This window comes from Brienomyrus brachyistius, chromosome 13, assembly GCF_023856365.1.
Source record: "Brienomyrus brachyistius isolate T26 chromosome 13, BBRACH_0.4, whole genome shotgun sequence".
In the NCBI taxonomy this organism is placed as follows: Eukaryota; Metazoa; Chordata; class Actinopteri; order Osteoglossiformes; family Mormyridae; genus Brienomyrus; species Brienomyrus brachyistius.
Genome location: NC_064545.1, coordinates 16,082,076 through 16,103,987, shown reverse-complemented (window position 1 = coordinate 16,103,987; position 21,912 = coordinate 16,082,076). Strand labels below are relative to the sequence as shown.

The 21,912-nt window shown below is 51.7% G+C and overlaps 1 protein-coding gene across 1 annotated transcript; it reads left to right on the top strand.

The window, feature by feature from the left end:
• Positions 1-1,171: 1,171 nt before the first annotated feature.
• LOC125706306 (E3 ubiquitin-protein ligase Arkadia-like) lies at positions 1,172-21,258 on the top strand. The gene is given in 17 exon segments (XM_048972944.1): positions 1,172-1,399; positions 1,506-1,597; positions 7,627-8,381; positions 8,383-8,602; positions 11,466-11,592; positions 15,227-15,384; positions 15,490-15,690; positions 15,796-16,130; positions 17,383-17,502; positions 17,504-17,633; positions 18,117-18,399; positions 18,919-19,044; positions 19,197-19,314; positions 19,434-19,514; positions 19,601-19,696; positions 19,987-20,090; positions 20,571-21,258. Coding segments are annotated over 15 exon segments (2,859 nt in total). The 5' UTR covers positions 1,172-1,399; positions 1,506-1,597; positions 7,627-7,739; the 3' UTR covers positions 20,689-21,258.
• Positions 21,259-21,912: the final 654 nt, after the last annotated feature.

Below are 21,912 nucleotides of genomic sequence, written 5' to 3'. Positions count from 1 at the left end.
GAGCTTCATTTCACAAGCCATTTGCATTGCCCCAAACACATTTCTATTTCACATTTCTAAAACAGCTAAAATGCATGAACACATTAAATGGTAGGTATGGGTCTCTGCAGCCATAATTACATAGAGAAAGTACAAAGAAAACACAAATTATGGTCTAAGTAGATGGACAATTTCAACTTTTTTTGGAAGATGGAGAAAAAGCATTAAGAAAATTACTCTGAAATTTGAAAGTGTCAACTAAACGGAAGGGAAATATTAGTTTATGATGTCTGTTGTATTTATAAATGTATTTGGATATAGTTGCATGTCAGTAATAGTTTAACAGCATTTTTTCCTGTTTCCATGTTTTTAAAATGATTTGCTGTCTAGACCCTATAGGGTTATGGGTCCCCAACCTCTTGAAACATTGTGTAAAATATCATGGGCCTTTAAAACTTGGTGTTGGCAAATTATGAAAAGTGACATCACCAAAACGTCAAACTTCCACACCAGTAACCCACACGTTTTTGGGTCGCAAACCATCTTCAACCAGGAACTGCTTCACTAGATACAAGAATGAGAGCATGGGCACCATCATCATGAGAAGAAGGTGGCATAATTATTGTCCCACTTCCTATAATCCCTGCCCTTTGTCTTCCACTGTTTTATATTTTATTGTACTGCTGTTTTGTCTTTTATTGCACCATTGTTGGTACTATCGTCCCCACCATGCGTCTGTCCCCTCAGCGATAACTGTGACTTAAGAATTTCACTGAGTTGCACAAAACAGGGGGCCAAAAAACTTGAGATGGATCAAACACACCATTATCAGAGAACAAGAGTCCACCACAGCTATCCAGTGGACCCCAGAAAAGACACCAGGAACTGGCGGAACCACAGGTGCTGTGGAAATAGAACTGGAGCCACTGAACCAGGGCTGGGGCACCATACAGAAACATACCAAGATAGGAGGGGAAGTCCTTTGTTTCTGCAGGCATAATGTGCAACTGTAGTAGTAACTGTAGTACCAGTTGTAGTAGTAGTATTGTTCTCTTAACAATAGGGTACCTTCAGAAGTTAGAGCCCTTACCGATGTGCTAGTTAATTTCATCTCCACTAGTGGGCACACTGCGCCGTGTTATTGTACAAGCTGCCGTCAAGCGTATGGCAATGCCGTAAAGAGTCGTGAACAGTTTCTGTCGGCAAAAGGGGTCTGGGGATAAAAAAAAGGCAAACCGAGCGCAAAGAGAGAGAGGGAGGGAGGGCTGACCGAATAAATAACAGGCCGGAATGGGGATCTCAGCACAGGCCCGCATTTCTGCCTTGTGAATAAAAAGACGTCGAGACGCGCGACAGTCATTGTGTAGAAAGGGCAGTTTAAACGTCATATGAAATACACGGCCATGTGCTGTATGTGATGGTAAATACATTATATTTTTGATGTATATAAGTATAGCTCGGTTAAGTTCGATCTCCGGTTTTGTTATGTCGGCTTTAATTCCAGACTGGTGACATTTATTCTCCAGCCGTAACACTTCAGCATCTCGGGCAGCGATCGCTCGCCAATTAGCCAGGAGCCGCGGGGGAAGGTCTGCTCCTCTGAGGCCTCGTTATACAGGTAAGTTTTCGTGATTTTTGACTCTTGCGCCCGGCTGGTCTGGGGCGGCAGAGCCGGGAAAGCCGGAATGGCTCCTCTCACTTTGGGGAAGCGGAGGGGGAGGGTGGCTTGGTGATGGAAGCTGGGTCGGTGTGTAACCCGGGAATCGGCGTCGTGTCTGGCCCGCGCGGCTTCGGCTGCTCCCGCTGTAGCTGCCCAGCTAGCCGCGTCAGTGAGCCTGAGGTAACGTGAGCTGCTGGGCCCTTCGGCTAGGAGCCGTCAGACACCAGCCGGGAACTGGGTATAACTGGCTGGGGCTCAGCCAGCGGCGGAAACACCGATTTATCCATCATTTAGTCCGCCCTTCGTTTGCAGAGCCACCTTACAGGCCAAGTGGCCTTGGCAAGTGACCGTCGTCCCGGGTGTCGCCTTGCTATCGGCGAGCGGACGCCTTAGCGGGCTCCCGAGGCGCGTCACACACCGAATCGGGTTTACTGCTCCGCCTGGACACAGAGGGAGTACTGAAAGCGGCGCGTTTGGGACCTGCTGTCAGTGGAAAGTCGGGGCTTGGCCAGCTAACAAAGCTAAAGTGATTAGCTATTTGTCCGTGAAGCTACCGCCTGTCCTCTACCCTGCGTATAAACGCGGCCATTTCTTCCTGTATAATACCGGGGGCTGCTTCTTTTCTGCAAACCTTTGATTGTGTCTACGCCATTTTCCCCCCTCAGGAAGCGCCACTTCAGGCGGAGGCGGCCAGGCCCAGTGCCCTAGCCGCGTTCGGCGCGCCCTCCGCCGGCCACGCCTCTTTGGGCCCCGGCTGGCTCCCGCTTGACAGGCCGGAGTGGACCGGCCGTCATTCTCCCTCATTACAGGGAATTATGGTTGTTTTTGGAGCGAAGGCCGATGGCAGCGCATACAGGCCGTGCTGTAGGAAGGCAGCCCGCTGGTCAGCTGTTATTATGGGGTCTGGACGCGTTTTCGTGGGCTTCTCCGCCTCGTTTTTATTCCCCATTCATACACTAATAACTTGTTAATAATGATCATTAGGGGTTTGGAGGATGATTGTTAGTGGCCTGATCTCGCAAGGTTATAATTGCTAAATTGGTATTTTTCCATCTTTGAATTTTAATAGTCATTAAAGTGTGCTCATCTTTTTCATTTTGTGGAGTACTTGGGGTTACTGGTAATATTGCCAAAATAGTATTAAATGTATTAAAATCAGATGAACTAATATTTAGGTTATGTACATTAACAATATTAGAATACTTAGGACTACAGCACACTAAATCCAAACATGTGTAGTCTAAAACACAGATTACACGTTTTAATGTGTTACTTTAAGGTTTCACTCTCATTTTGAAGTACCTGTTCAAAGATGGCATTAAACATCTGCAAAACCCTTAACGTAGTCAGGATCACATGGATGCTAAAGGAAATCCTGGGTAGCATTGCGCAGGCTGGGTTTAGACCAGGAAACCGGCATGACACAGGGAGAGCATGCAAGCTCAACACACAGAGCAAGGGATGGGATTTGAACCCCTCACCCTGGAGGTGGTGGGGGAGGGGGTGTCAATGTGGCCCCTGAAATGAATCCGTAAAAAGGCAATATGGGCTTCAATTGTTATGTAGAGTAGCCTCTTAATTCAAGGTCTTTAGTTCAAACAAATATAACAGCACATCAAAACATCAACTTTATGTTAATGTAGACCTGTGATTTCCTGGGAGATTTTCGTGAAAAAATTGATTAATTTGAAGTAATTTGGCTCACAGGCCAATTAAAATATTACACCCAGTATCAGCTTTTAAAATAAATTATAACCGTACAGGAAGCATAAAAATGCTTTTATTTTGGATTAGCGGTGTTATAAATGGCTGGTTGGCACATAGCATGTGTTCTTGGTGTAAGTGATCTGAGAGCCATTAGTTATGACACAGCTGGGTCAATCAGAATGTGCGACTGCTAGGATGAACGATGGTGTGGAGGAGGTAAGGACTTCATCTCCTTGCATTGTTATTGCCCCTTTTATATATTCCCTCCCCAGGTGAGGATCACAGATGTGTGCTTGGTGGCTTGGTGTCATCCACACCTGCAAGGACTCGCGTGTCCCAGACAAGCTGCTCGGTTTTCAGTTGACTGTTTGACTGAAATGCTGTTGGTGGAGTATGTGGCTGTGAGGGGAAAGTCACACGTACTCCCCTGTGTGTGTGGCCCTGGTTGCCTCAAATGCTGCGTTTGCTCTGTGATCGCAGCTGCCTCGGTGAGATGGCTTTCTGGGTTACTTCTTGCCGGCTGATGTTGCGGTGTGCAGTCAGGTCCTCAGGCTTCCCCTTGGCCTACTTCTCAGTCAGCTTGTGCTTCCAGGAAGGGATGTGGCACTTTTCTCCCGACCTTATCGTAACACTGCTCCTTTGCTGATAAATCACTACAGCCATAGTACCTGCCTCAGTTTTCATTATTTATTCTTGATTTAATTAATGATTTGCCTTTGCATTATACCATTGATGGCCAAGACCTTATTATAGGACATGTTGGTGGTCCCCCTCCCCCAAGCCTTAGTCACAGGTGGGCTGCTGCCCAGGTGCTGTGGGCCTCCTTCCTTACCTTGTCTCCATTGTCGACAGCTCCTGACGCTCTGCGGCTCATCAGGCCTTGCAGGGGAGTCTCGCTAGAGGCTTGCCTGCGTCCCAGTCTCCGGTAGCGCTTAAAGCATGAGTATTTCTGCTCTCTCTCGCACTTTCCCACACGTTGTGGTGCACATAGCTTATGCTCCAGGCAGATATGTTGCTCTCACTGACATTGTCAAGCAGGAAGATATTTACATCCAGCCTTACCTGGTGGATGTGTTTCATGTAGCCCGTGGCTTATATATAGTCCCTCAGACATTGATGAATGTGTTTCTAGCATGTAGTAACATACTCTGATCACGTCTGAGCTACTCTTACCATAAATATGCATTCATAAAACCAGCCTGCAGCGTTTAGGGGCGTGGAGCCCTCCTCAGCTATTTCCTTATGGTTTCCATGGAACCGCTGTCAGTTTTACTGCAGCTTTCCGGGCCCTTGGATTGTTTCATCCCCCAAGTGCCCTACTAAGGATGAGCCCCCCTTCCCTGACACTGTGTCACCCAGTCGTATTTTTGTAGATGTTGGCCGGTCTATTGGTTGTAAAGATGCCAGTGTGTGTTCGCCATTATGGAGCTGAACTTGCGGTCGCAGGTCATGTGTTATTGGGCGTTGCCCGTGGAAACGCGCTTCCGTTGATAACGGCCCATCGGGTTGGATCCCCTTCGATGCAGCTATGTCCTTTCTGGTCTTGTTTTCCCACTGCATGCACTATTATTTAAAGCATTTTGTGGCCTCTGGTCATGGCTCGTTCATAAAGTCCCGTTGCCTGTCCTGATGTGTGGCTCTCGTTGGTCCTTGTCTTCTCTGTCAGAGGCCATGCGTACGCCATACCTGGCAGGCCTTCGGGTGACTAACGTGAGGGATCATCTGCTGTCATGATCGTGCCTGGCACCACAGTTGGGTTACACAGCCTTACTCCAGGATCATCAGTCTGCTGCAGCACAAACTGCAAAGAGCGGCGGGATGGGGGGGGGGGGGGGGGGGGGCTTATTGCCCTTGGGGTTCCATTCCAGCTGAACATGCATACTGGTCTCCTGAGGGCCGTTTCTCTGCAGTTTAACTTCCCCAGTCTCAGCTCAGGTGGTAGATTCCTACCCAGCTACCCCCCCACCCACCCACCCACCCCTGATGGGCTGAATTTGTTTACATTGTCAGAAGGTTCAGATGCTGAAACTGCAGGGTTTGTTCTAGTGGAAGGCATCGTGCTGGGGCAGGGGGGGACGGGTACGCACTGATGGCTGTCACGCATCCCCCCCCCCCACGCGGGACCTGCATCAGATGTCTTAATGCTGCTATGATCCGGGCATGCTCTGTCAGGCCCCCCATCCACTAGCGATGGTCACTGGAAAGATTCTGCCTCCCCCAGCAAAACTCATGTGGCTTCTGTGTGTACACAGTTTATTGCCGTGTGACACTCCACCCAGCACTCTTCTGGTTTGCTCCCTAACACACCCTCACTGGGCTCCAGCACTATGTCAAGATGCTGCTTCCAAAGTTACCCTGGTAAATATCTGCTCTAGGAGTGAGGTGTTCAAGGATGGTGGTGCGAGATTTAAATTATTTACTGTATAATTCAATTCTCAGCTAATAAATATGCCTTCTAAATGACTCACAGTAATTTGCAGGCTAGGAGCTATTTACAGTTAGTGTTCAAATATGAATAGTATTTCATTAACAGCAAAGAATTATTGTACTGCAGTAGTTATGCATTACCATATACATTAATATGTATTATAGTTAATATTACTAAAAGAACAGACGGAATAGGCTTAATTTTTTTGAAAGTAGCTTCTGCATCAAACAGCTAAATGAAAGTTAGCTGAATTTAAAACGATATCTTAGTCCATGTGAACCACTTTCACAGGGACTAATTTATAAGCCGTCTGGCTCAAACTCTGTGTGATGACAGAACTGGCCTTTGGTGCTCAGAGACAACATCCATTCTTTATAGGTTTTTTTTTTGTTTGCCTGCCAGTATTGTGAGGCGAACATGGACATTTAGAAGCTGTCCGGACTGGTGCAGAGTCGGTACTCAGTCCCTCGCCATTGGTAGCAGACAGTTTTCCTACCAGTATAATTATTGACTCATTACCAGCATTTAGGCGATTCACTACAGTAAAACAGTCAGGGCAGCACTGAATGCTAGCTAGATTTTTTTTTGTGTTACATTTATGTACTTTGGTGGTGTTATTCTGAAAGTGGCTGTCGGGACGACTTTCCCACAGATATGAGATTAGGCATGTCAGTTTAAGCCAAAATATGTAGAAACTGGGCTTCTATTGTTTGGGTTCCTGGGTCTCTCGAGTTTAGTGCCCCACCCTTCCAGTCGCCTCACAATGCCGAAGCCAGCGTGGACGTCTCAGACAGATGGCCGCCTTCATAATTCACGAGCTGGGAGATGGCGGGCCTTGAGGTGATTCCAGTGGAGCATAGTGCTCCCCCCGTTTCAGCACAGGGAGGGTGGGCCGGCTGTCTCTGGAGGGTGCGGGTGGATGTTTGTCATCTGACAGGCAGAGCTGTTGATCTTTCCTGTTCTTCCCACAGTCGGTCTGAGTCGAGTTTCTGAATGGGATCTTGGCCTGCTTCCTCACAGCTGGAGTGTTATTACTGCCCAGGTTGCCGTGGGCCTGTCTCCCACACTGCCACCTTACTTTCTTCACCGCCCTTCCCCTTCTCATGCCTTTTCTGTTTGGGGTATTATATCAGACGTGACCACGGTGCTCCGCTATCTGTGGCGCATCACTGTGCCCGAAGCGGCTGCGGCGGCTCATATTCATGCCTGTGAGGTAAATGCAGTTTTTCCAGCACTCCTGTTCCTCTTCCTGTCTGCCAGCAGAGTTGACTGATGGCTTCTGTTTGTGGCACGCGAAGAGCAGAAGCCGGTTTGCGTGCTGATTGGTAGGTGAGGTCTTGGCCCCGCCTTCCTGGTGCGTCTGAATAACTCTGTGGCTTGAAGGCATCAAAGTGGAGGTTTTGTTGCTTTGCAACAGGAGCAGTCTGGTTGATATGTTCGGCGTTGATGTAATGTCGCTTGTCGTGGATACAATGCTAACGGCCGAGTTGGAGACTATCATTGTGTTTTTCTTTAACAGAGTTCGCAAGCACTGCTTATAGACCAGGTAATTTGCATCCCTGCTTGTCTTAAGGGTTGTTACCATTGCATATGCCCCTGTGTGGATGACTTGGGGGCTGTTTGCTTGGCCTCTTGGTATGTTCCACCTGCACATGAACACAAATTAACTAGCAACACAAGCAAACTGAGAATAGTCTGTTTTCGGTGTGCACTACACATCTTGAGTTTATTTTACATCTTCAAAGAGAGGATGAGATGCCTGTAATTAAGTCCAGCTCCGATGCATCTGTTTGCTGTGGCCGATACTAAGCTGCTCAGTTTCTTACTTCCTTCTCCTTTTTGTTGCCTCCAGAAGGTGCGGGTGGAGTCGGACCCTCTGCCCCATCTTGGAACCCCCTCCTCCCCATGGAATGCTAGGAGTCGGTGCCAACGTCCCGCGTGTGGCATCTCCGGAGCCCCGCCAGGATGAAGAGCGACATACCGCCCAGCGCGATGCGCCAATGTGACCCTGTGAAGGGGGCGCTGGTCGGCCCGGAGCCTGTGGAGTCCAAAAATTTTGTGGGGGACGTGGAGCTTGTGGCCAAGGCAGGCAGCGAGCTGGCACCACTGTGTACTGACTCCCAGCAGGAAGCAGCCAAGGCAGACCCAGGCAGGGGCCTTGGCGGGCGTAAGAAGCGCAGGGGCCAGCAAGCGGGCCCTTCGGACTGCGTGCCCGTTGAGGGTCAGAGTGAGGAGGAGCGCCCCCTGGAGTCCTCCCTCAGCGACTGCGTGTCGTCCCCTTCGTCCAGCCCACGTTTCAGGGACTCGGACACGCTCAGCTCTGAGGATGAGGAGGGCCTCGGGGCGCCATGGGCAGGACCGAGGGCTGAGAATCGCCGTCAGCCGCAGCAGTCAAAGGCACCGTCAGCAGGGGGCACTGGCGGGCCGCGTGCCATTTTGGGACGGACACGGGGCAGCAGGAACCACCGATGGCCGCAGCCAGAGGCGGAGGCCGTGCTCCTGAAGCGGCCCTGCCTGACCCACCGAAAGCATGTGGCGAAGGGGGCAGTGGCCTCAGGGGTAGGCGGGGTCAGCCCACGGACTCCCCGACAAAAAGAGCGCCTGCTATTTACAGCGCAGGAAGCGGGAGGTGATCGCCCGCCGGAAGTATGCCCTACTGCACAGCAGCAGCAGCAGCAGCAGCAGCAGTAGCAGCTCGAGCGAGGAGCTGACTAGCGACGACTCTTCCTCATCCTCGCCGTCCTTCACCGGGCCGGAGGACGAGCTCTACGTGGATGTCAGCAGCAGCAGCAGCAGCAGCCAGGCTGATGGTGCCGTCTTGGCTGCAGGTGAGAATCCAGCCACACGGCGTCTTTGCTACCGCAGTGTGACCGTAATGTAACCGCTCATCATAAACACAGCCACGTTTGCCCCTTTTGTGGTCTCTCTCAAGCCGGCAGTGTTCCTCATCTTTCCCTGCTGGCTCCTGTTTGCCGTTCAGGGGGGATGGCTTCTGAATCAGGCTGCTAGCTGAGGATATGTCAGGAAGTGGGCTTGGAGGGAGGCACGTGTTTGAGGGTAGCTGACGGGTAGTCCGGCCTGCTCTGTCTGCTCAGCGGTGCTGCTGTGGCCTCTTTGATACTGCAGGACTCTGCCTAAGGACTGTGCTCCTGCACATCTTTAGAAGAGTCTCCTGCTTAACCAGGAGGGCACGTGCACAGTGATTCTGTTTAGCAGAAATTGGCATCATCGGGTACGCCGGCGTATCGCTGGCCTTGGCTGCACCTTCTTGGTCTCCGCGTCATGTTATCCCCGTCCTCCTTCCCATTCCCTCTCTCTGTTGGGAGAAGCGTCCTGCTGTGCTGAGTTTCAGAGCCAAGCTTGTTTGGATGTTTAAGGCATTTAGTGTGTACACACCCCATACCCTGCCGAACAATCGGACAAAGAGAGGGCTGTTTCCTGTGGCCCCCACCCCCTGCTGTTGAGCAGCTGTGCCTTGTGTATTTCTGAATATACAGTACCATTATTAATTAAGCTGCACCGCCCTGCCATCCGCGTTTGCTCTGTTATGGTTACAGAATGCCGCGTGCTTATCTGTGTCAATTTCCAGCACCCAAACGGGCATGTCTCTCGGTGTCAACACAATGAATGTTATATCACTCTGCCCGGCCCCCCCCCCCCCTGCAAGGACCGCTGGTCCATCTGCCTAGCGTGTCACAGCTGTAAGTACTGGTTGTGGCTCCCCCGCCCCCCGACACGGGTGCATTGTGGTGTCGCTTTGGAAAAGGCTGCTCACACAGCACCGCCTCATGGTATTTGCGGGTCGCCTTTTGCGATGTTAGAGCCTTGGAGACAAAGGGCACTGCTGTGTGAATAGCTGCCTCTTTCTGGCTCCACTACCCCCCCCCCCCAACTCCTTTAGCAGACAGTGCTCCCTACAGATAGAGGTTGTTTCCATGTTTGTTGGTTCTTCTGAGATTGGAAGGGGAGGGAGTCGGGTGATGATGGGGGAGGGTTTTCCCATGGGAAACAGGTGGGGAGGATGGAGAATTCCACAAAGGTCTTGGGGGGGGTCTCATCACTGTGCCATGTCTCACCCAGGTTTGTTTCCTTGGGAGGGGGGGTGTGTCTTCCTGCTCCTGTGATTACTCTGTCTCTTCTGAGTGCCACGAAGGGACTCCCGTGCAACACTTCCTCAGGGGACCAGCCAGAGGCGCCCTGCAGGGGCCCTCATCCTGCCCTGCCTTAGCACACAGCTGTAGGTTTGATTTCTGCTCTCTGAGAAGCGCACACTCCTTTAGGGTGGCTCTGTTCCAAGTTAGATTTGATTTAAGCCATTACGTCAGATGCTGGGCGTTTTTAAGGTTAGAGATTTTGCACAAACATCACGGCAAGATCATTTTCAAGGCAAACATGGGACCCCGAGTAAAAAAAAAAACTGCTGCTTTCATATTGCTCAAGCCTCTCTGGCCTTGGGGGGGCGCGGGGGATGGAATTTCCCCAGCGTTTCACACACTAACTTCGTTAGGTCGCCCCACAGTTTAGTGGTGTGGCATGGCCTGGCCTGGCCTGGCCTGCTTCCCCCTCAGCCTGTGGTGACGCAGCCTCCAATCCGGCTGGTGGCATGTGCCAGGCTCCTGCTCAGGGTTGTCGTACTCAGCTTTGGTCTGTGGTGTATGTTGGATGCTCAGATGGAGTCAAGATGGCACGTGCAGAGAACAGGAAAGGTCGCATTTTAAATGAGCCGCCCTGTACTGGCACTTCTATCACCAAGAACCAAGTCGTACTGGAAAGAGACCCTTTTCCATCGTAAATTATGTGAGCCGTACCCACACTGACGTGGCCCTGCTTACTAGCCTGGCCGAAAGTGACCAAAAAAAGCTGGTCAGCCATCTGATTGGTACTTCTTGCTTTTCGACCAATATTGTGAATTATCTGAAGGAAAAATCTTATTAGTAGTTTCACACATTGCGATATATTGATGCATTTGCGATAACTTTGAACTTGAAAGTTTCCTACCTCCCATTTAGAGTGGTGGACAACAGCTGAACGGAATGGATTCGTAATGCAAAGTTATGCAAGCAAATGGTAATTCCTCTAGCGTTTCATGCTAACATAACATGTACATGTAAGTAGTTAGTAGCACTTGGTAAATCATGATGTACACGATGCGAACAGTAAATAAGCTTCTCTTCAGTTTTACGCCACTGTTGCTCTACAAATCCCGCCTTTACCGACCCATTTGCAGTGGAAAACCAGAGCGAGCTGGAATCGCACTGTAAATGGCGTTTCTTCACGGTACGGCTCTGTTACGGCCCGGTTCCTGTATGCCAGTGGGAAAGTGCCGTAGGTTACCCTGGAAAAGGAAAGCGATTTGACAGAAAGGTCTGTTTGACGTTGGTGTGTCTTGTGGGTGGGTACGTCCTCTTGCTGTGTGGGACTGGAGGGTGACCTTTGTAGGCAGTGCTATACGATAGCAGGGGAAATTTCATTTTTACAGAGCTAGATGCCCGACCTTGACTTGGGAGCATCAAAGTGGGTTAAGGACAGAGGGGGATGTGACTTTATGGCAGTTCAGCCTCTGGGTTGCCATCAGAATGTTTAAGCAGCCGTATGTATGTTTGGCTTCCTGGTGAACACAGTCACCTGTTTGTGTGCAGGGTGCTGTAAATCGCACAAGATCTCACTCATTAAGCTTTATTTCAATCGCAGGCCCGCTGGACGAAGACGTGGTGGTGATCGAGGCCAATTCTACCCAACTGGTCCAGCCCAGCGAGGAGATCAACGTCACATCCACAGACAGCGAGGTGGAGATTGTCACCGTGGGAGACAGCTACAGGTGAGCTCTCTCGCCTGCCCCCGTGACTCTGCTGTTTTGTTTATCAGTAGTCGTTCACTAACTGAATCAGCCACAGTGCTTGCCCCCCCCCCCCCCCCATGGGCTGTAGTAATCACTATACCTACACACCAAGATTGCAGTGCTGTGTACCCCTGCAGTTACCATTCTCACTTGCATGTGATAAATTCTACTTATAGATCAAAATTACTCAAGAAATGAAATGCCACAATGAGGGCACCCCTTCTCTGTGCGTAGGCCATTCTGCTCGTAGGCCGTGTCTAGATGCTAAAGCAGGACCAGCCAGCAGCCGGTGGAATGTCTGTCTGTCCTAAGTTTAAAAATGCTGGTCCTCTGGCTTCCAAACCAGTCCGTAATCCGTGTTTATGTACTTTGGAGCCAATCAACATAGTATTTTATGGTGAGTGCTATTTTTTTATAATTTCATTGCGTCCATTGTAGAGGGCTGCTTTTGCTTTACTAGAAATTAGGTAAAAAGTCTGCTTCTCTATTCTCTAATGATTTTAAAATGTGCAGTTGTGATTCAGCTGACAATGGATTTTAAACATCATTGTGGAAGTGAACCTTCCACTCAGTTTTTGTTGATGTTCTCTCTTTGCCTATGAAAGCGGGGAATTTTGTTTCTACGGGTCTCAGAAGTGTGTTCAGGTTGTTGCTCACGTGGAAACAGTAACTTATTTTATTGAAATGTGAGAAACATGGAATTGCTTGAACTTTTGACCACAGTGTAAATGGTTTCATGTTTTTGTGTATGATTGTACAGAGCCCAATACAGATTTTATTGTACTGCAGTGTTCAGTTATCTTGTAACTGAGAGGGGGAAATTGTTCCCCGAATGCTAAAATGCCTGTTGTGCACATGCTTCTCACAAGGGTTGGCAAAAGGTCACACTCGTGTTCCTAGGAGAAGCCGGTGTGAAGTGGCCAGTGTGAAACGGTAGTGAAAGGTAGCTTTTGTTGATCTCTCAAGCCAAAACGCCATCTGCTGTAGAAAACGGAGGAGAACCGTCTGGGGGGTGCTGTGACCTCAAGCCAAATTAGATGGTGTGTATTCTGCTGGAAGGAATACAGAATCTCATCGCTGGGTGTGTGTGTGTTTTTACTTCCCATTGTATCAGCGCCGCACTTCCTCCACGTGATTGTTATTCAGGTGCCTTGGTGGATGACGCGTAAAATCATTTCCACCCGCTTGATTGCGTTATCCCGCTTGGTGTGTCCAGAAATAGCTCGGATGGTGAGCTTCTCTCCTGCTGCCAGCAGTGTCGTTCTTTCAGCCCCGATTAATTGCTCTCTGGATGATTGCTGTCGGCCTTTTCGTGTCAGCCCATCGGTATTCTGTTTGCATTGGCTTTCAGACATATGGCCTGAGAGAGCTGTGTTAACCCCAGACTATTTTAAGAGGCTGTTTTTGGGGTGTTTCTTACAAAGGCTCGGACCTCCTCACCTATGCATTTAGAGCACGTGTTGCCTGGGGGAGAGATTCTCTTTCGTTAGAGACCCAGCATAGAGCTAGATTGGGCAAAGAACTATTTCTGTCTGCGACTTTTATCCCAGTTGTGGATTCGAGTTTGAGATTCTCTTGTTGTGCCTGAAGCCTTGATATAAAGCTTATGGGTTGTTTCAGGCATGAGGTTTTGTCCTCATTTCCGTTACATAATGGATGGGACTCCAAGGATCCGTGTGGGTGCGTGTGTGTCTGCAGGTTTCTATTAAACACATCGTGGGGACACGGTAAAATCTGTTTTTAGCTTGTATGGACACTTTTCAGGTCCCCACAATATAAACTTCAGTTTTATTAAAATCTGGGAATCCAAAAAACTGCAATAGATTTTGCATTTTCTTTGGTTATTTCTGGTTGATGTCAGGGATGGGTAATGATCAAGGTTATCAGAATTGGGGTTATGACCGTGAATGGAGAGTCCCCTCAATGGTAGGAATGTATGAATTGTGTGTCTTTACACAGATTGCATGGTCAGGAGGCCACCCCAGCATGGCACACAGCATCTGTGGAGCCAAGGGTGAGCGGAGAACAGAACGGCTTTTAATTAGGAGACTCGGGTATTATCAGATAAGAGGGCTGATGGGAGTTGGTGTTTATCAAGGCCGGCCGGAGCCTTTGGGTCGGTCTGCTGAAGGGCGCGTTGGAGCCGGGCTGATGTCAGTCTATGGCCAGCTGTCAGGTTCTGTTTGCCCCCTGATCTGATCTCCCATAACCCCCACCACCCCATCCAGCTATCCCTCCAACCATTTTCCAACAGCTTCTCAAGTCCAGGGTCATGTTTCTTCTAGAGTCATTGTGGAGACTGGACCTTCTGCTCATTTGCGGGCTCATTAGCTTTGGTTAGCTCGTTAGCTTTGGTTAGCTCGTTAGCTTGGGTACGGAAGCAATTAATGGAATCTGATGTCTGCTGTGTTTTGGTTTTGTACTATTTTCTTTTTCACCTGGAAAAGAGTGATTCTTTTCAAGCATGAAATTTGTTTTGAAGTCTTTGAATACTGAAACCTAGAAATAATATAATAAAACATATACTACATAATAAGAGACAGAAAATGAAGAAAATTGGAAACTGGTTGCTTTAAAGCGGTGTTTCTCAGCCCGGCTCTCAGGGATTCCCAGATGGTCCAGGTTTTTGCTCCCTGTCCGCATTTGGACTGTCTGTGGGTCCCCGAGGACGGACATGAGGAACACCACTTTAAAGCAGACGATTTTCCCTGATATGGCATGGTGTTAGCAGATTGGGGTTCTGAGAAACACACCCTTGTCTGGAAGTGTCGCTTCTGCAGTTGGATGATATGGTGCCCCCCCTGCTGGCGTCTCTGAGTATGTCGATGTTCCCTCTGTCCTCTTGTCCCCAGCCTGTCAGGGGCCCCTTTCCCTGTGTGTGGTTCCCGCCAGCCTGTGCCATCACCACAACTTGCCCAGTATGTGTGTAATGGCCTCCAGGAGGCACATGGCACCTTGCTGCTTTGAGACCATTTGGCAGAGGGAGAGTGTGGGTGGGTGGGTGGGTGGGGCCTGCCGGCCAGCCAGCGCTCCATGAATGATGACCGTAAAGGACACATTCTGCAGTGTCACTGACACACACAGCACACACACTCATTTAATTTAATTGATCTGTTAATTAGCCACGCTGGGAAATGCAGCTGCAGGTAATTATTGTCCCTTGAGGACCTTGGCTCTTTACCCAGAAGTGATGTGGGGTATGAGCCCCCCTGAGTGTCTAATGCCCCCTCGGATGGCCTCATTTAGTGCCCTCAGTTGTGGATGTTCTCCCTTCTCCCTGGTGCTTATGTGCTCCCCCCTCCCGTGATCACTGGCTCCCTGTTTCCAGATAAGCAAACTGCAGCTTCTGTTGGTTCATTATTGATGACTTAATGATGCTCCCCCCATCTTTTTCCCTGACCTGGACCCCATCCTTCACGTGGGTCTCGTTTGCGGATTATTGCAGTTTTGAGTGTGGAAAGTGTTGTGCACTTTACCTTTCACCTTTGATCTAGGGCTTGCCCCGCTGTTGGATTCCCTAACCCTGCCTGTGTTTGTGTCTTGGAAAGAGCTTCTACGCTGCTCTGTGTCCGGCCTCTCGTCTGATTGGTCGTCCTGTTCTTTCTCCCGGCAGGCCCCGCCCCTCAGGTGGCCATGGCAGAATGCAGTGGGGCCCCAGCTGTTCACAGGGCCGCACACTGGAGCACCGCAGCCGGCACCGCAACTCCACCGTCATCCAGCCGCTGCGGCAGAGTGCCGGCGAGGTGGTGGACCTCACCGTGGATGAGGATGGTGAGTGGGGGGGGCGGAGCCCCGTGTTGGGCTTTCCGGGTTCACACTCTCGGCGGTACCTGGCCCAACCTCTCACTGACCATGTGCATCCTCTCTCGCCCGCAGACCCCTCCATGGCGGCGGCGTCCTCCGGCTCCAGCTCCCATCCTATGAGGTCGTCTTCCTCCTTTCTCAGTGCCTCTACCTCAGACCCCCCCCATGACGGCCCTGGGCCCTCGTGCCGCGTCGCTGGCTTCGCCGCTTTGCCCCAGAGCACTCTGGGAACACAAGGCCATGGCAGTGACATAGCTGTACCCTCCGCACTGGGTAAGGAGGTCCCATTGGCCGTGGTGGGAGCTGGGTATATGTGCTGGAGCCGCTTTCGCTGTGTACCTAATCGGCTTTCTTCTTCCTCTTTCGCTTCTCTGTCAGATGACGGCAGGCGAGGCTCATTGGCTGTACCTGGGGAGGCGGGTGGCTCAGCAATGCCCCGCCTCCCCTCCTGCTGCCCCCAGCACTCCCCTTGTGGAGGTGCTGCCCCAGGACACCTCCCCCTGGACCACGCCCACTCCAGCTGCCAGCAAGGACCGCCCCCTCCCCAGCATAGTCACTCCCACCACCCACATCACCACCACCATCACCATGTGGCGTCTCCCCCGCAGCCACCGATGGCCTTCCCCGAGCCCAGCTGCCCCCTGGAGCGGCCTGTGGGGGTGCTCGGGAGCTGTCCAGCAGCAGGTGGCGCCACCAGCCAGTGCCATGACCAGGTAGGCTGAGCCCTGCAAGGAGCTGGTATTCTGGATGGTACAGCAGCCAGGGGATGCTGGTGAGAGAGCCATATATGATGAGGCGTTCACACCGGGCTGTGTTCGAGCCCAGAGGCGCACTCTGGTCTGCCCGGTATTCATGGCCTGGTGGGCATTTGGTGTCTGTACCTTGTTCACTCATGCGAACACAACTGAAAAAGGGAATCGGCCTGTTCTCGGGTTACGTGTCTGCAATGTGTGAAAAGCTGATTTCTGAGATGCAGGAGTTGGAACCATGTGCAAAGGCTTTGTGAGTTATTAGGAGCAGGTTGAGGGCTGCGTTGTAACTCTGAATGAGGAAGAGTAACCGATAAGAGAGACTCAGTGAGGACCTGGGGGTGTCACCCGGCACAGGAGCCCCAGGACGGCTCTGGAAGGGGCTCATCCGAGGCACAGATCTGAACCCCTGACACAGGGTGTCGCTGTGCCGGCAGTACAGACCCCCCCCCCCCCACCGAATAATTAAGTCTGCCTGTTAGAGGAGATGTTCAGGTTTGCAGTCTCTACTCAGCCCGTGCCTGTGTGGCGCTGAAGTCCATGCATGCTTCTGGCCTTCACTTCCTGCGGTTTCCGCCCCGTGCCTCAGCCAGAATGCGACTCCTCCCTTTTGTATTGCACTGCATGCAATGCCTCTAAACTGCAGGCTGGAAATGTAGCTGCAGCTAACCAGCTGCTGTCCGCCATCTCTCAGCCTGATCTTATCTCTGCTAGAGGAGGCTTATCAGTTTCCTGCTGCGTCTGTTTAAAGCTGTCAGGACATCAGATTTTATTTCATTTTTACCCCCCCCCTCCCCCCCCCCCCCAAGAGCAGCAGAGATAAAATGTTTAGTCCTGAGACGCGTGAAATGGGTGGGTTTCTGCGGCCTCCGAGTACCTACAGCCCTGTGACTGCAGCACCGGCCAAATTCTCTGTTTGTGTTAGAAGCCACATCCCCCCTCCCACTGTCTCCATTGGAATCTGAAGTCCTCATTTGCTGAATGACTCATCTTCATGTTGAGCGCCCCCCCCCCCCCCCCCACACCACCACCACATCTCCCCCCATCTCAGCTTATGAGCACCGTTTGGCTAATCAGGACTGATCACCTAATAAAACGTGTGGGTGGCCATTATTCTAAAGAAGTTTGTGGCAGGAAGGAGGTGACTGATTATGGGGGGGGGGGTTCTTGAATATGCTTTGGAAGTGAATGGATACCTTCAACCCTCCCCCCACAGACCCTGCCTGTGGACCTGAGCAGTGGTGCACTGCGGGGATCAGTGGCCACTGGCCCCCCCGGCACCAGCTTCCACGCCGCCTCGGCCTTTGACCCCTGCTGTCCCGGCTCTTCCACGCGACCCCCCCCTCTACACCTCGCAGGCCGCTCCACCCGCTGGCGCCAGCCAGCCCAGCGCCATGGACACCTTCAGCTCCGGCATGGTGGCCCCCGCCCAGCTGTCGTCATGCCGGCAGTATGTCAACCCCCCCTGTGAGTGAGCGCCATCATTGATAATTTTGTTTTTGTTACATTTTACATACATTTATTTGGCAGGTTTCCGTTTCCAAAATAGCATATAGGCGAGACAAATAACAGCAAATACTCCATTTAATGGACTAATTGGGGGGGGGGGTGACTCGTATTGCTGAACGACCATAAAATAGCATTTATGAAAGCAGAAAATAACTAGTGATACAGGTGGGGTCAGAATTTTTCTCAAAAAAAAATTGGGGTCAGGGATTTAGTGTCGTGCTGTGCTGCGGAAATGGCGAGCAGATGATGCGACGTGACGGAGTGCATGCTCAGCGCTTAGCGGAAGGATCTGCATGCCGGCGCTCAGCCCTTGGCGGCCTGTCCTTTCGTCTTGGTTGTTCAGCTTCCTTCGCTAGTGTCCTGACATACGAACAGCAGAAGTGATGCTGCACTGTGCGGTAGGTAGATTTCATGGTGTCCTCTTCTTCCCCTGACATGCAGATGGCCCCCTGACTCGCCTGCTGCACCACCAAACCATGTCGTCCTGCCCCCACTCTCACAGCAACGCCCCTCCCGCAGCCCAGGTGGACTACGTCATCCCCCACCCCGTGCACCCCTTCCACGCACCCCTGCCCCCCCACTCCCACGGGCACACCATGCCCCCAGTGCCGCCGCCTTCTCTGCCCGCTGAGGCCCCGCTCGGCTCCTCCGTCCAGAGGCTGCACCAGCATGAAGTGTTCCAGCGCATGGAGGTCCAGAGGCGGAGGATGATGCAGCACCCCACGTAGGTCGCCCCCATGCCAGAACCTCATTCTCATCATCCATCCATAAATCCTTCAACCACTTATGTTTGTCTGAGTTGTGCGGGAGCCTAGAGGATAACAAACAAGCAATCATACAATTCAGAGGCTCCTACAACAATGATGATAAATTTAGTAACGATAAGCTCATTATCATGATGCCTCGCATTAGCAGCAGCAGCAGTAGTAGGTTTATATCTGTCGCTAATATCTGCCTTCTGAAAGTCACGCATGATCATTCTGGGCGGGGCCTCTCTCTGGGGTCGCGGTTGGTATTTGCACGCCTATGGTCCCAGTGCTTATGTGGGTACTGCTGTTCAGACATGGTTGAGGACTTAACCCAGGGGACCCATGGGTTGTGGTTCTCTGCTCAGCAGTACCAGCGGTGGCCACATGGCAGGCGCCCCCGTGGGTCTGATTGGGGGCCGTCGCGCTGGGCCTGGTGCGCACTGCGCTTTATAGGTTCTTTAGTCCCGCCCATTCAAAGCCGGTTGCTTTGGCAGGCGCGCCCACGAGCGACCCCCACCACATCCCCACAGGATGCACCCCAACTACGGGCATGGCCACCACATCCACGTGCCGCAGACCATGTCCTCACACCCGCGCCAGCCGGAGCAGAGGGCCGCCTGGTGAGTCCCCTCCCACGGGCCCCGGGGGGCCCGTTAGCTCGTGTGCCTGTTTGCTTTGCGTAGCCGGTTCTCTTGTAAATGTGTCGCTTCTGTTCTTTTCGATTTTTACATTGTGCGAGTCGCGTGTCTCAGGCCTGTGTCCGTCTTGGCAGGGACCTGGGGATTGATGCCAGTGTCACTGTGACCCCTTACCCTCCGGGGCACCTGCCCCCCCCTCTGCCCCATTACCACCCGCCCCCCCGGCTGCATCACTTCCCGCTGCCCTTCATGGTGAGGCTGCCGCTCTGCTCGCTCTGCGTTCCCATGATGGGACGCCATGCTGCTCATGCTGACTGGGGGCCGTAATGCCGTGTCTGTGATGCTCACCGCCCCCCCCCCCCCCCCCACAGCACGCCGGCATGCCTGACGTGAGCTACCCACACATCCGTTACATCTCGTCCAGGATGCCGGGCTTTGGACGGACATATGAGGTAGGCATGCCCTCCCCCACACCCATGTCCCTGGGGGCCTCCACTTTGTGCTTAATGGTCCTGGCTATTCACCCCCCCCCCCCCAGGATCTGCTGCACCTGGAGGAGCGACTGGGCACTGTGAACCGCGGTGCGTCTCAGGGAACCATAGAGAGATGCACTTACCCGCACAAGTACAAGAAGGTGAGTGGGGTATCTGTCTGTCTGTCTGCCTGCATGTGTCTGTCTGTCTGCCTGCATGTGTCTGTCTGTGTGAGGAAACTCAAAATGAAGTGGAAGATTTTCTGGGGAGTGCTTATTGTGGTGGGGGGGGGCATGGCATACTTCCCTGGCCTGTATTTAAGTGTGCCCCAATTGTGGACAACCCCCTACCCCCCTGCCCTGGACTTTTATGCCTGTGTGAATCTGCTCTTTGGTCTGTGTCGCCATCGGCCCAGACTGACTGACTCCTTCTGTTTCATTCGCCCGTGCAGAGAAAACTGCACAGCAAGCAGGATGATGATGAGGGGATGGAGGAAGATACGGAGGAGAAATGCACCATCTGTCTCTCCGTGCTGGAGGAGGGAGAAGACGTCAGGTATGGCCCAAGATCCACAAGCGCGGTGGCCCTTTGATTCGGCTCCTCCCCGGGGCACACGTCATCCGGGGCCCGGCTGCACGCCTGCTTGGTGCTCGCGTTACCTTCATATACAGGCGTAGTCTGTTTCAAAATGCTCTTTGCTTTATACAACACAACCAGCTGTGTAGTTCAGGAGTACAGTCATGGAAGCTGAACCTGTCACTGTCACCTTGTAATCAGGGACTGTGTGGAAAGCCCCCCCCTTCTGTGAAGTGTATGTCTTGAGTACTAAAGGATGAAAATGACGGGTATTTCTCCTGGGGGGGGGAAGCCGAAGTCTTTTCTGTTGGTGGGCTAAAGTTGAAATGATTACCCTGGACTTAGATTTCGTGTGATTCTCTGGCTTTGGGCTCTTCTGCCCTCTGGTGTCTCATCTTGGAAACAGCATGTTAAGCTGGATTGAGCATCCCCCCCTTTCTCTCTCCCTTGTTCTTGCAGACGCCTTCCCTGCATGCACCTGTTCCACCAGCTGTGCGTGGACCAGTGGCTGCTCACCAACAAGAAGTGCCCCATCTGCAGGGTGGACATCGAGGCCCAGCTGTCCGCGGAGAGCTGATGTCATCCCCCTTTCCTTTCCGCTTGACTTTAGTCGTCCGTTCATCCCTCGTTTTCTTGTCAGCACTGCAGTGAACCAAAGATGTCAGGAAGTACCCATGGCGTTCCGGAAACGGAGTCCGAATTATAGAGGATAAATGAGCATCGAACTTAGTGCCAACTGTCACATGACACCAGTACTGCTCGGAATGACGTCCTTAGTAAAGATTTGAAATCGAAATTGAAATGTATTTATAAGGTCTTGTTTTGTAGCGTTCCTTTCCCCCCCAGTGTCAATTTTGTGTGTGTGTGTGTTTTTTTTTTTTGCATGGCTATGTGTTACGCATTTCTTTGCACATGTGGTGAATTCGGCTCCTCCAGGCCTGAACTGGCAGGCAGGGGGCGCTGCTCTATGTAACGGTGCATTGCGATGCACATGGAGCGAATGACAGCTCAGCGTCTGTCTCAACACTGCAGGTATCATTGATCAGTGATTGTTATTTTGTTCGGTTTCTGTGTGTGTGTCATATACCATGTGAGTGCGGGGTGCAGGGCGGGGTTCAGAGGAAATAAACAAATTGACATTCCTTGATTGGTGGTGGGGGTGCAATAGGACCAGCGGCCCGAAGTGTGGCTACATCAGTGTTTCTGCACCCAGTCCAGTCTGCTGGCTGGTGCTTCATCACGTAAGAACAACATGGATACCATGAAACTGAATACAGCCGTTTCTACATGCTAACAACCGGAATTCAGTGTCCTCTGTTCTCCAGCGGTCATTTTTCTTAACCCCCCCCCCCCCCCCTTCCTTTTAGCTTATAGGGAGGTGGACGGCATGAGCTCCTGGGACTTTTTCCTCTGGTTTTCTCTCTATTGTGAGCTGCCTGTGGATCCACCAGCTCCCTGGGTGATCTCAGCCTGCAGCCGCTGTTTTCATGCCATCTCCGTTAATAAAGGACGAACTTCGAATGGATCCTCATCCATGGATCTGTCCTGCCGTTTGTCCCGATGTGCTCGTACAAAAAAGTTCGCAAACTGTCCGCGCCGCCTTCCTCTCTCTGCCGCGTCGGCAGGAGCTTCCTGCCGCTGAAACCAACTAAACACTATTATTCTCCAGTAGTTAACTTGCATATACTTGCACATCGAAAGATGCGACGTGACAGCGGCCCCGTGAATATGAAAGTGACGTGAAGATGTGAATCTTCTCCGATTCCTGAGAAACTAATCCTTCTGAATGGAAATACTGCTC